Below are 13163 nucleotides of genomic sequence, written 5' to 3' on the forward strand. Positions count from 1 at the left end.
GGGCAAAGCAGGGATTTAACTAGACCTGGAATTCTTACCCATCGCTCTATACTCTAAAAGTGATTAATTTCCCCTTAGCCGCTACTCTTCACCCTAGAGTTCCCAGGAGGTGGTGGTCTTATCATCATCGTCCTTTATCCAAAAATACAGCCATGAGGACCCATTTAGTCCTGCCCAGCCAGTGCTCAAATAGGTGCGTCCCAGACAAAGGAGCCTCTTCTTGAAGGTCCCCTCACAGATATTTTCTTCCTAGGTGGTCCTTGCAGGTGCCCTTCAACATGGGGAATACAGATGTTTTCCCACAGAAATGCCCCCAACAGGTGTTTTCTCACGGAAACATCCCTAGCAGGTGGGCCTCAATACACAGAAGCCTTTGTCCCGCCGCGCCCCCCCCCCACCCCGCGCGCCCCGCCATCTGCTTTAATATGACTTGTCTCATGCAGATGTTCTCAGGTTTTTTTCTCACTTCTCAATTCTATGCAGATACTCCCCATACAGCCTATACCCTCCATTTCACAGGTATGTTTCTCAACAGAAATCCACTCAAGAATGCATCATACAGCTCCCCTCCACCCGCCCCCCCCAAAGGCATGTTGCAGTCAAGTATACACCCATATGGGCACGTTTCCGTGTCACTGGGTCCTATAAGGTGTACTTAAACGCGGACGTGTCTCGTGCAGCTCTTTCCGATACATTTCTACGCAGGAATTTTTCATACAAGCGTTGTTCATTTCATAGGGGAGCCATGCAGATGCGTTTCCAAAACAAACGTACCCTAACCCAGACGGCCGCGGTCAGGTGTTATAACGCAGGCGTGTTCTACACAGCCGTTTCCCACACAGGTATGCTTCCGTTCGTCTACACTCCAGAGATGTGGCTCAACGCAGACGTCTCCCACAGGTGTGCCCGCAACATAGGTGGGAGGTCCCTCTTACCCTAGCTCGCTTCCGCCCCTACTTACTCCTTGCTGTTGTAGAATTGGGTTCCCGTTACAGGTGCGTCCCTGGCGCGGCCCCACCCCCGTTTGGCTCCGCCCTCCCATCTGGGCTCAGGTGCACGAGCCGGAAGTGCGCTCCTCTCCCAGGTGAGTGACTAAACTTTCCGGGTCACGTGAACGGGAGGAGCTGGAGGAGTCCGACCGAGCTACCGACCGACGCACCGAGGGTTCGAGCCAGGTACTCGGACCGGGCACCGGAGCAAGGTCGAAGACGCCTGGGCCAGGTAGGGAGGTAGGACGCTCGCCTTGGCCTGCCGCCCCTTCCCCCCACTTTCCTCTTCCCTTTCCCCAGCCCGGGAACGCGCCGCTTAGAGTTAATCTTTAATCTCTGACCTCTGGCGGCGGGGGCGGGGCAGGACTCCGGGGTGCCCTGGGCGGGTCACCCCTCCCCTGGGCCTGCGCCCGAGCCCAGCCCCCTCCCCCACCCCACCCCCGGCCTTTCTCTTTCTCCCGCCCCAGGTGCCGGGTCGCAGGTACCCCCGGCCCGAGATGCGGTAGAAGCAGCGCGCAGGAGAAGCCCGGTTCCCGGTGCCACCAGCCCGTCGCCCGGCCCATGGCGAGCCCCGGCCTGGGGCTGCTTCTGGCGCTCGGCCTGCAGCTGCTGCCCGCCCGCTGGGGCCGGGCCTGGGGGCAAAGTAGGTACCCGCCCGGGGCGCGCACGGGGCGGGGCTTAGAAGCGCGGGTTACCTGGGACCCGGAGAGGTCAGGAACTGGGGAGCGGGCATGGGATACCTTGAGAGGCGATCAGTGCCAGGGGTTTCCTTGGGCTGTCGCCGTCGGTGTAGAATTCCTGAGTTCCTGAGGAAGGGGGGATTGTGATCTGGGGGACAGGAGTCTCAATACCTGAGTCTCAGTATGGTTGAGGTGTGTTGGGCAGACTGGGAGCCAGGAGGAGACCTGCCTGGAGCTCTGATCCCGGGTTCACCAGGCTGGCCAGAGGTGTGGACTCAGCCATTCAGTCCTTCTATTTCAGTTTCGAGAGCCTGGGGGGAGGTGTGAGTCAGACACTCCAGGGAAACGCAGATCCACCCAGATCCTTAAGGGCCGAGGGAGGGCCGGAGAGGTGGGGGGGGGGGGGGGGCAGGGTCAGGCTCCAGACACCATCCATTATAGCAGACCCCAACTCAGCACAAACTGCCAACTGCTGTAGGCTGCTTACTCGCTGCGGGGCTCTGCTGGGTTCGGGGCAACATCAACCCGGCGGGCCCTTGCAGGCAGGGCACCCACAGTCTCTACCAGAATGAAGACTCAGCAGAGTTCTAGCCGAGGGATGCCCGAGGGAGGTGCAGTTGTGCTAAGATGGGAAGGATAGATGAGGAATAATTTGTCCCTCCCCGCAGCGCTGGACCCCCCCGTAAATGACAACAGCACCATCACACCCTCTGACCCGGGCTCCGGCTCCCATGGGGCGCTGGTGAGTTACATGTGGGAGGAGGGCAGCGGGGTGTTATTCAGGAGTCCCACATGTAGCAGGTGGAGGGACCCAGAGGTGGTGGGTGCTTGGGAGGGGGGGGATCCCAAACATGGCAGGTGGGAGCCTGGGAGCCCCAGATGGGACAGATGGGACACGGGAATCCTGGGTGGAGGAACCACACCACCAGAAGTGACAGGCTTGGGGAGGAGGGGGGGGGGGGGCTTGGGGAGGAGGCGGGGGGGCTTTGGGAGCCCTGGATGTTTCTCAGGTGAGGGTGCACAGGGTCCCCTGGCTCAGGTGAGCACACCTGTCCCCCCTCCTGCAGTCTCAGGAGGCCATCACCGCCATCATTGTGGTCTTCTCCCTCCTGGCTGCCTCGCTCCTGGCCGTGGGGCTGGTGCTGCTGGTTCGAAAACTTCGGGAGAAGCGGCAGACACAGGGCACCTACCGGCCCAGCAGCGAGGAGCAGGTGGGTGCCCGCGTGCCGCCGCCCCCCAACCTCAAGCTGCCGCCCGAGGAGCGGCTCATCTGAATGCCGGGGCCCCGTTGCCGCCTCCACCGCTGTCCAGGACTGCCCGGCGCTCGCTCACACACAGCAGCCGCCACCGAGAAAACAGCCTCTGATGGTTCAGGAGGACTTGGGGGGCCACGGGGCACCTGCCTGGTGGGCTCGGTGAAGCATGCCCCCTTTGCTTGACTGCCTGCAACTGGGGGGTGCCGGGGCTGGGGGCCCGCCTCCCCGCTTGCTTCACCATCTTCGCTCGGCTGTCTGGCCCGCTGCCACACAGGCCCAACAAATCCCCTCTCCTTTCCTTCCAGTTCTCCCACGCAGCCGAGGCCCGGGCTCCCCAGGACTCCAAGGAGACAGTGCGGGGCTGCCTGCCCATCTAGGTCCCTTTCCATCTCTCTCTCTCTCTCTCTCTCTCTCTCTCTCTCTCTCTCTCTCTCTCTCGCTGTGTGACCTTGGGGGAAGGCAGAGCCCTCTCTGGGCAGTCAAACCTACCTAGTGCTTAAGAATAGAAGGGAGGAAGGTGCTTCAAAGACTCTGCCCCTGAGGGGAAGGGAGGGTGGTGCTGCTTACATTTTATATATATATATATATATATACACACATATATACATAAATCCCATAGTGAGATATAATAAAACCTTTTTTTTTTTTTTTTTAAGCCGGTGGGACAGGAGTCAGTCTAGATGGAGAGGACAAACTCAGGGCTCATAGGCTGTTGAGAGATGAATTGTAAGGGTGCCAGAATCCAGGGGGGGCTTCCTGGAAGGGAGGGGCTTCCTGCTGCACCTGGGAGCCAGCTGGAGGAGGAGGAGGAAGGTGGCAGATGGGGTACGTTTCTGAGCACAGAGAGGGCCCCCAGATAAACTCACCAGGAAAACCAGCTTTGGGCTCATGTGGCTTTATTGAAGGACCAGGGTCTCCTCTGGGACCCTGATTCTTAACCTTCAAAACACTTTTTAAGCTCAGCGACTCTGGGCCGGCTCCTACCCTGGGACTCCTGCCAGTCACTGTCAGGTGCAGCAGGGGGTCTGGGGGCTCCTGGCCCCTTGGGGCACTGGAAATGAGCATGTTCTGCCAGCATGACTTCAGATGGCTGGGGCCTGGGGTTCTCTGGGGAACCAGGATCTGAGGAAGAATCAAGGGGCTCAAGGGGTTGGGATGTCCAGGTAATATCCAAGTTGGGCTTTGTGGGGACCAGAAGTTGGGGGCTTTCTGGAGGGCTGGACTGGGTGGGTGCTGTGGACAGCTGAGAGCAGGGGCTCTCCTGGGCTCTGGGGTCTTCAGCTGCCTTGCAGGGAGGGGAGAGATGTAGGATGAGAAGACTGGACTCGGGGTCCCCTCGGCTGCTGGGGTCTGCAGAAGCTGGTGGAGACAGCGACGGGAGGATGGTTTCTTGGCTGGCCTCCAAGGCTGGCTGGGAAATAGGGTCCTTTGAGGAGGTCGCGGCATCTGAAGACTGGAGGGTTTGCTGAGATGGCACGTCAGCAGGCAGGGACAGGGGCTGGGGCTCTGGAAGTTTCTCATCTTCTGGTTGCCATCTTGGTCTTTCTGCTATGTCAGGCTGGGTGGGGGTAGGGAAACGGGCAAGTTGCTGGCCTTCAGATGCTGGAGAAGGCTGACAAGTCTGATGGACTTTGGGCAGGGGGGTTGGACGGGGGCTGGGGCTCTCACCAAGCTGAAGCAGCTGTCTGTGTCCTCTCTGTGACAGCAGTCCAAGCTCTGGCTGGGCCGCAGGCTACCTGTCCTGCTGGCTCCCAGGCTCAGACTGTCCAGAATCTCGGCCAGCAAATCTAGTTCTTCTCCAGACCCCAGGAAGCTGCTGTCCAGAGCTTCCTCTGCCCGTGGGTCCTGGGCCTCCTCAGGGCTCAGAGCAGGTGTCCTGGGTAAGGATGGGCAGCCCCAGATGTCTGCCCAAGACCCCTAGTCCTAATGGGACTGCTCTGGAGGTTCTGGAGTTTAGGGACCTGGCCTCCCTGCCCCCTCCCCCTGCCTTTGAGTCTCACCCTTCCTCCAGGGACTCAGAAGGTCTCTCTTCTAGTCGCCGTCTCCTGCTGGGGCGAAGGGGCCGGTTCTGCCAAGGACAGATTTGGAGGGTGGGGCCTCAGGAACTACAGGTTTCTGGAGGAGGGTGTGTGGTAAGTGGGCCCCGAACACTGGGGTAGGTGAGCATGCGAGCAAGAAGTCTGGGTGTAGACAGAGAAGAATGGGAGAAGGACAAGGTGGCGTTGGTGTCGCAGGGTGCTGGGGGAGACGCACTTACCTTTCCAAAGTGCTGGGTGATAGGCAGGCGCTGTTGCAGGCGATCTGAGCGGCTGGTGAGGGACGGGGCTCTCAGGGAGCCCCCCCTTTGCCGGCGAGAGTCCCCATCCTAGGAAGAGGGTGGGTGAGCCGGGTGGGTGAGCCCTTCTCCACTGCCCCGGCCGTTGGCCACCGGCCTTACCTTGTACATCAGAAGGCTCTGCACACCCTTCAAGCCGCTCTTGGCCTAAGGAGGAGCCACAAAGAGAATTAGACTCCGCAGTGTTTTGAACCTGGGCAGTCAAGAGCTCGGCTCTCCGTCCCCTAGGATCACTGTCCTGCCATCTGTTCACGTTTGTGCTACACGGACCACCTGAGAAGTCAACACAGACTCACCCCTTGCCTAGTAGAAAAGAATTCCCAGAGGACATAACCACTGAATGAAACGGAGAGTGGCAAACACAGAACAGCATTCAAAAGACAAGCAACAGATAAGACCCAAGGGACAATTTGCTGCGGCAGAGGTTGGCCACAGGGAACTTCGGGGCTCGGGAGAAAAAGAAACACAAGGGCAGAGGCTGGGACCGTAGCGTCTGAGGACAAAAGATGTTCGCCAATGAATCTTGGTTGTCAGTTTTAAATGGGGAAGAAATGATCCTGGCAGAAATGAGTAGGTAACTGGAAAATAAAAACGCGAAGACTTATTTAACTGCCGGCTTGCTTCTGATAAAAAAAAACATGTTTGCACTTTACATGTGAGGTTAAAATGTCCTGTCCCCACGAGGGGTTGACATGTGCCTTGTCCCCTGGTCTTCGTGACCCCCGGGCGGTGGCCTGTGTCGTGTAGCCTCACCGAGCGGTACATGTTTTTGACAGCTGGTTGAGTCTTGGCCTTGACCGAATGCAGGAGAGCACCGCCACCTTTCTGGGGAGACAGAATGGCAAGGGAGAGAGACTTGGGCCTCTGGGGTTACCCCAGACTCCACCTCATCACCCCAGCTGTGTGAGGCTGGACGAGCCCCTCTCTCTAGCTGAGTCTCCATTTCTTCTGTCTATAAATGAGCATAACGGTGACCCTCCCTGGGGACTGTTACAGGGCTAAGTTAATCCCATAATAAACACTAAGAGTGCGGTGTTCTACCTTTAGGTTGTCTGCCCAGAGCTGGTAGGAGTAAAGAGCGCCTGCAGTGAGGAGAGGGGTGGTCACGGCTGGCTGGCGGGCTCAGGCGGGGGTGCTGGTGGGGCGGGGCTCCGGGCTAGACACAGGGCTCACCTGAGGAGGCCCCACTGCAGGTGATCTCCTGCTCAAAGAGATCTGAGAAGCCCTCTCCTGTGTTCAGCTTCTCCAGTCGGCCTTCGATGAACTGGGGGTGGGGGAAGGGTCAGAAAAGGGCTGCCTCCGCCACTTTTGAATTGGAGGACCCAGGATTCTGCTGGCCCTGCATATGTGGAAGCCATCCCTGGCCCCTCCAAGGGACTCGCCTCCGGGACCCAGGAGTCTGGAGGCGCCTCAGGAAGCCAGGAAACCTCCCCCCACCCCGCACCAAGTCAGGACCAGTCAGGGACCAGACCCCGCCCCTCATAGGGATCCCAGAGTCAGGGGACTCTGACACTCCCGACAGGCCTCCCTCCAAGTTGACCCCACCTTCAGGGACCCGAGAACCCATCCCTACACTGATGGACCCTGGACTCCAGCCCGCCTCCCAAGAACCCCAGAAATCCGGCTCCGCTTCTCCTCCACGTCCCGATAACCCAGGAGTCCCCGCCCACCTCCTCTCCGGCAAGGGGAGGGCGCACTCAGGACACGCCTCCTTCAGAGTCCCGCAAGTACACCCACCCACCCCTGACCCTGGATGCTCCATCCTCAGGGACCCAGGAATTTAGTCCCACCCCAATCTCCCTAGGAACCTGGGAGTAGATCTCATCCCTCGGGAGCCCAGGAGTCAGGGGCTCCCATCTTTAGCGACACAGTTCAGTCATGCCTCCCCCACCCGGGGACCCTGAGGGCGGGACCCCCCGCTGGACCGATTCTGGTCTCGCCCATGGAACCCGGGCATCCGCCCCTCGGGGTCCGGCTCGCTCCCAGGGACCCAGGGTTGTCCTCCCCAGCCCCTACTTAGCCGCGCCCCCGGCCCCAGCCCCGCCCTCAGGGTTCTGGCGCACCTGTTTGAACAGCTGCAGGTGCACAGCCCTCCGATGGAAGGCCTGCAGGGGCGCCCCCGGCTTCTGGGCCAAGAAGGCCTCCTCACTGAAGGTCACAGGCTGACCCTAGAAAAAAAAAAGACCCGTGACCTGATCTTCCCGTGGCTCTCCTGGACCCCAACTGTCTCCCTTATTGGCTCACATATCTATGTAGCAAGGTTGAGCGCCTACTGTGTGCCTGATCTTGTGCAGGGTCTCGTGGGCCGCAGGGAGGTGGGAGCCTTTGAGGAGGAGGAGGGCGGGACCTGACTCAGGTGCTCACCATGGGGGAGGACAGACAGTAGGGGGCGAGGGTGGGAGCCCCTTGAGAGAGAACTCGAGGGAGATGAAAGTCCTAATCCAGGCGAGCAATCATGGGGGCCAGAGCAGGGTGGAGACAGAGGAGGGGAGAAATGGGCAGATTTGAGATGTGTTGTAAAGGCAGAGCCAACAGGAATGTCAGATGCTCACACGATAGGCACACACCCCCCCCCCCCCCCCCAGTTTTTAGAATAGTTGTGAAAACGGGGGTGGGGAAGTTTGAGAGTCAGCAGATCCTGAAGTCCTGGCTTCAACACTCACCTGCTGTGGGACTTCTCCAAGCCTTGGTTTCCTCATAAGTAAAATGGGACCATAATGGTATCTAGCTTATCACACTGTTGTGAGCATTAAGTGAGATCATAGTAACAGAAAAACCTAGCATTTATTGAGTGCTCACGATGTGCTAGGCACTACCCAAACATTTTGCATATGCCCATTCACTGACTCACCTGACCCTTTTGTGTGGGTGCTAGTGGGATCCCATTTTACAGATGGGCAAACAGAGGCACAGAGTAAGTGCTCCATAAAGGCTAGGCATTTATTATTATTATTATTATTATTATTATTAATCCTTCAGGACCCACGAGGCCTCTCCCTCGGCCTACCCGCTGCTCACCGGGCTGCAGACGAGCGCATCGCGGTATCCCCCAAAGAGCAGGGCCTGGGCTTTGAGAAAGAGACGGGACACCCCTTCCCCGGGCGCCAGGGCAACCTTCCTTAGCCGCAGCCTCAGCAGGGACACCTGGAGGACAAGGGGGCAGCTGTGAGCCGGCGGGTGTGGGGCCTCCCCTCCACCACGCGGGGGGGGGGGGGGGGCGGAGCAGAGAAGGGGGTAACACTGACCACGTCTGGGGGCAACGCTTGCACGTCGTCGAAGGGCGTCTCTAAGGTATTGGAGTCCACGTTCATCATCACGACTTCCTCCAGGGCTTTCTCTCGCACTCTCTGCATTGGGGAGTGAGGGTGGGGACGGCCGCTCAGGGCCTGAGGATCTCTGGCGGGGGCAGTTATTTGGGGGTCCAAAAGAGGGGAATCCCGCAGGCCGCTGCGGTCCAGGTCCCCTCTCACTCACCTCGGCGAGACTGGAGTGCACTCCGATGAGGTAGGGCATGGGCGCACTGCAGACGACCGAGGGGACAGGGTCATGCAGGCGCCGCCCAGGGGTCCCCAGGACCCCAGGCCTCTTCCCCAAGCCCGGCCCCCGCCCCTCACCAGCAGTAGTCCAGCAGATGCGGCGGCAGCGTGGGGATCAGCACGTGCTCCCAGTGCATGGGGTACAGGAGGGCGCAGGACGCGTGGACGCACGAAGTCAGCTGGGGACGGGTGGGGGGCCGTGGAGTCAGGGCCTGGACCCCCAGCTTCAAGGAACCTCTTCGGGACGGTGGCTCTCCCGGCTCCATGCCCCACGTCCCCAGTCTCCTGTCCCTCTCTCCCCCTCCTCGCCCCTTGCCCACCCCCTACTGCGTGAGAGGTGAAAACTCAAATCCCTTTAGGAATCCTGTGACGGCCAAGAATTCGGCAAATTACAGGGCTTGGAGCCGGTGGAGCCAGGACTCAGCGGGTCTCAGGCGCTCCCTCTAGGGGGCGGGGCTAATATACAACCCTCGGGGAGCTCTCTCCGCAGTGGTAGAACAGCCCACTAACTCCACCCACAAAGAGGCGGGGCTAGAATTCAGCTTCCTTAGTTCCGCCCCTAGGGGAGGAGCCGGCGTTCCTCACCGCCCCCCTTCCCCCACCCGGGTCCTCCTCCTAGAGACCCAACTACAATTTAGAGCCCCCCCCCCACCTCCCCGACGGCACCCTCCAGAGGGGCGGAGCCAGCCTTGTTCTGGCCCATAGTGGGTGGGGTCTGGACCAAAGAGGGGGCGCTACAGCTCAGCCCACGCCTATTCCCCCCGCTAAGGGAGGAGCCAGGATTCCACTCCATCCTGAGGCTCAGAGGGGCAGAGCCAGGCCTTCGCCTCAGGTCTCGCCCAGAGGAATTAGACTGGGAATCCGTCCCGTGGTCACGGCCCCAGGGGTGAAGCCCCACCCCCGGCCCGGCTGGCCCCGCCTCACAGTGCTCAGCTTGCTGGCGGTGAGAAGGACCCTTCTCTCCGCCAGGAGCGCGGCGAACAGCCCCACGATGTTCTCGTCTGTCACCGCCACCACCAGCTCCGTTAGGTTCCTCTGAGGATCAGAGAGAAGCGCTGGTCGCGAGGGACCACAAGATGTGACAGCCCCCTCCGGGTTTCGGGACCTCTCCCCGCCCCCAGAACTCCCTCCCAGGTGTCCACTCACGTTCTCAGGAATGGATGGCAGGCGGCCAGAGTCGGGGGCTACGAAGCAGGAGAGCTGGTGGGGGGGGAGGGGGGATGAGCGGGGACACCCATCAGTCAGGGGTTGGCCTTGCCTGGGGGCCCAACCCAACGGGGTCCCCAGTTCTGCTCACCGGCCTGCTGTTCCCAGGGGCAGGGGGCAGGATGCTTTGTGCACTGGAGATTGTCACTCCGCTGCCCTAGGAGAGAGGTGTAGCTGTGTGGTTCTTGGGGCTGGGGTACAGCCTCCCCACCCACCTAAGCTCGGACGCCCAGGGATTGGGGGCTACTCACCAGCTCCACGGAGGCCTGGGTCCCAGGCAGGGGCTGCTGCAGCAGATTTAGAAGAAGTTCCTCGACCTCAGAGACCTGGGTGGGGGTGGAGTGTCTGAGCTGGGGGGGGGGGGTGGGTGGGTTGAGGATTGACTGGGGCTAGGTGGTCTGGGAGGAGCTGAGGGGCTCAGGTCAGGCCTGGGAATTCTGAGCCTGGTGGAGGGCTTGGGAGGGTAGAGGCTGGGACTCCCACGGGAAGAAGAGGGAGGCTGGTCTCACTTGGTCCTGGGCCAGGAGGTCACCCACTGTGTTCAGTAGCTTGTAAAACACCTCAAACCAAGGCAGATGGCTGTGGAGAGGGCGCGTACGTTCCACGAAGTGCCCTCAGGCCAAGGCCCTTCCCACCCGCCCCCCCCCCCCAGAGCCCCAAATCTCACACCTGAGGATGCACAGGCAACTGTGGGCACCAGCCCGTAAGTGGCAGAAACCAAATCTGCGGGTTCCGCTCAGGTCGGTGAGGGCAAAGGTGAAATGTTGTACAGCTGGGCTGGGGGGCTCCCTGGAGGTGGGAAGGGCTCTCAGAGACCCAAGGGTCCCAGGTCCCTGAACCACGCCCCCCACCCCAGCACCAACAACACTCCTACTGCTGTGTCCACCAGTCTGGGGCTCTGGGTGTATAGATCCTTAGTTGTCAGGGTCCCTGAGTCCCTGGGTCCCTGGGTGTTTGAATCCTGGGGGTCCCTGAGAAGTCTGAGTCCTTGGGTTCCTGCAAGTAAGCTTCCTTCCATACCTTTCCACATCAAAAGGGAAGCAGAATTTAGGCACCATCTGCATAGCTTCCTGGGGATGGAGAGAGGGCACACTGCTTGGCCATTCGGGTTAGGCCCCACCCCTGGCCAAGACAATCTCTTCCGCTGGGGGGACTGGCCCTGGGCCCAGGGGAGCCGAGAACCAGCCAGCGTACCTGGTCCCTGAAGTCTGGGGGAAACTGCCACAGGATGGGGGGATCTGTGGGAGAGCGGGCTTCTAAGTTCAGGCCTCCAGACCGGCCCTCCATGTCCCCACCCCCACCCGATGCCCCCAACTCACCTTCTTGCAGGGAGGCAGGGCGGGCTGCTTCGAAGAACCAATCAAACACGGCAGGTGGACCCCCCCTGTGGGGCAGGAATGGGCTTTAGTGGGTCCAGGGGCTTCCTTCTGTGTCTGTGGTTGTGTCTGCAACTCTGTACCTGTGTGTGTGACCTCAATGGTTTGTGACAGCGAGTAGGTGGTGTGATGCTGTGCGAACAATAGTATTGATTGTGTGTGCGTGACTGAGAAGTGTGAAGCACCGAGTGTGACTTGTGTGCATGTGTGGACATGATGTGTGTGAGCCTGTGACTTGTGTTTATGTGCTGTGTGACTTGGGTGAGCACACAGGTGTGTGTGCCCATGACTTGGGTGAACATGCAGGGGTGTGTGTGTTTGTGATTCTCTCCTGTGTTTTCCTGGAAGGATGAGACTGACCAGTGTCGGTGTCCAGTCGATGAGTGTGTGTGACCAAGCCAGCGTGGGGACAAATAGCATCCACAACTTCTTGCGTGGCTGTGCGTGTGGCTGGGTAAATGCGTGAGCATCTCTGTGGTCTGGAGACCAAGAGACCCTGCCCATGCGTCTCTGGCTGGGAGACTTCATGGTGGCCCGAGGGCTGACCCCAAATTTGTCATCCGAGGAAGGAGGGCAGCATGCCCTTGTGCCCCTGGGGGCCCCGCACTCTTTACTGCCTTCGCTTGCCCCCCCACCCCCCACCTCACAGAGGATGCTGGGTCCTGGGCTCAGGGACAGGGACAGGGAGACAAGAAGGGAGACAGCACAGGGATGGGGACTGACTATAGGCACACAGAGCCCCCGACACGGGAACCCCCCAGCACTTCACTCTCATGCTGGCATGGTCCCACACGAGCACCCAGGCACATGGACCCCACACAGTCTTCCCCCACCCCCAACCCCCGCTCCCTGCTGACCCCCGGAAGCCATGTTCCTCTTCACTCTGATACACCAAGAGGTGCCTGCTCAGAGTTGCAAACTTAGTCACCCGGAGCCGGAAGGAGAAAGAAAGAGAGGGAAGAGGGTCTGAGAGACAAGCCCCAGTCCCAGCCACCTGCCCCTGTGGCTCACAACCCCTCCCGGGCCTGCCCCAGCCCGGCTCCCCTTGGCCCCAGCCGGGGCCTGCTCTGGGAATCTTGGTCCAGAGAGTGGGGGAGGGTGTAGCTCTTACTCAGCTCTGGATCCCATGGTCCCTGCGGGGCCGCCGGTGGGGCCCTTGCCCTAGGGGTCCTGGGGGGCCTGTGCTTGCGTAGGGCTGGGCCCTGAGCCGGCTCAGCTTCCTGTGTGGCCGGGAGAGGAAGTTTAACGGGTGACGGGTGACGTCCCAGGAGGGAGGCTCCCGCCCCCACCCACTGTGAGAGACCCAGGCATCCTGTCTCCTAGCCCTCCCAGGGATGGGTGGGCATGGGTGGTGGACTCGGAGGCCGGACCCCCAGCACTGTCCTGCCAGGCCAGGGCACCTCTGACCCCTGACATCATACCCAGGCCTCCCTCTGTCTGTGGCAGCCAAAGACTCACAATTTGCCTGAAATGCTTCCTCTTCGCTCAACTCAACTTTGCTCAACTTTCCTTTGGTCTTTCTGCATCAGCCATTCCCTTTAGGACCACCAGAGGGAGCCAGGCTGGAGAGTGAACGTAGGGGAGCCAGGGAGGTGGAGAGACAGCACTCAGAACACAGGTAGAGGCAGGCCACACACACACACACACACACACACACACACACACACACACACCTCTAAGGTCTCCATCCAAGACACAAGTGGAGATGAGACTGAACAGAGAGCTTCATGCCCCCTTTCTCTCCAGGGAGGCTGGACCACAACCAGGACTGCAGATGGATGGTGC

At 60.3% G+C, this 13163-nt stretch overlaps 2 protein-coding genes across 5 annotated transcripts; one reads left to right on the plus strand and one right to left on the minus strand.

Moving 5' to 3' along the window:
* Nucleotides 1-569: 569 nt before the first annotated feature.
* Nucleotides 570-3767, plus strand: CRB3 (crumbs cell polarity complex component 3). 3 transcript variants are annotated; one of them, XM_060630001.3, is made up of 5 exons: nt 570-1229; nt 1457-1632; nt 2338-2411; nt 2737-2880; nt 3231-3767. In XM_060630001.3, the coding sequence occupies exons 2-5, from the start codon at nt 1551-1553 to the stop codon at nt 3300-3302; spliced, it is 372 nt and encodes a 123-aa protein (XP_060485984.1). In that variant the 5' UTR covers nt 570-1229; nt 1457-1550; the 3' UTR covers nt 3303-3767. The 3 variants fall into 3 exon arrangements, 2 of the variants coding, with proteins under 2 accessions (XP_060485984.1, XP_060485983.1); XM_060630000.3 differs by having other exon boundaries at nt 573-1221; XR_009609476.3 differs by having other exon boundaries at nt 583-1221; nt 2737-3037.
* Nucleotides 3768-3804: 37 nt separating this feature from the next.
* Nucleotides 3805-12931, minus strand: DENND1C (DENN domain containing 1C). 2 transcript variants are annotated; one of them, XM_060629989.3, is made up of 24 exons: nt 12837-12878; nt 12490-12598; nt 11322-11386; nt 11197-11240; nt 11023-11072; nt 10672-10791; nt 10512-10581; nt 10254-10328; nt 10094-10159; nt 9943-9996; nt 9721-9831; nt 8875-8975; nt 8735-8780; nt 8506-8607; nt 8279-8404; nt 7324-7428; nt 6434-6524; nt 6302-6342; nt 6014-6085; nt 5363-5407; nt 5183-5290; nt 4926-4993; nt 4594-4801; nt 3805-4483 (listed from the first exon to the last, which is right to left on the minus strand). In XM_060629989.3, the coding sequence occupies exons 2-24, from the start codon at nt 12504-12506 to the stop codon at nt 3860-3862; spliced, it is 2409 nt and encodes an 802-aa protein (XP_060485972.3). In that variant the 5' UTR covers nt 12507-12598; nt 12837-12878; the 3' UTR covers nt 3805-3859. The 2 variants fall into 2 exon arrangements, with proteins under 2 accessions (XP_060485972.3, XP_078299641.2); XM_078443515.2 differs by lacking the exon at nt 12490-12598 and having other exon boundaries at nt 12837-12931.
* Between the last annotated feature and the right edge of the window lie 232 nt (nt 12932-13163).

The sequence above is a fragment of the Panthera onca genome, chromosome A2 (assembly GCF_046562875.1).
Source record: "Panthera onca isolate mPanOnc1 chromosome A2, mPanOnc1 haplotype 2, whole genome shotgun sequence".
NCBI classification, from domain to species: domain Eukaryota; kingdom Metazoa; phylum Chordata; class Mammalia; order Carnivora; family Felidae; genus Panthera; species Panthera onca.

Bases quoted from the DNA above. Each gene is read 5' to 3' on its own strand.
- CRB3 (XM_060630001.3), top strand. From the start codon at position 1,551: ATGGCGAGCCCCGGCCTGGGGCTGCTTCTGGCGCTCGGCCTGCAGCTG. The intron at 1,633-2,337 runs GTAGGTACCCGC...CCCTCCCCGCAG, and splicing joins GGGCCGGGCCTGGGGGCAAA to CGCTGGACCCCCCCGTAAAT. The intron at 2,412-2,736 runs GTGAGTTACATG...CCCCTCCTGCAG, and splicing joins CCGGCTCCCATGGGGCGCTG to TCTCAGGAGGCCATCACCGC.
- DENND1C (XM_060629989.3), bottom strand. The intron at 11,241-11,321 runs GTGAGTTGGGGG...GCTCTCCCACAG, and splicing joins CCCTGCCTCCCTGCAAGAAG to ATCCCCCCATCCTGTGGCAG. The intron at 8,781-8,874 runs GTGAGGGGCGGG...GGTCGTCTGCAG, and splicing joins CATCTGCTGGACTACTGCTG to TGCGCCCATGCCCTACCTCA.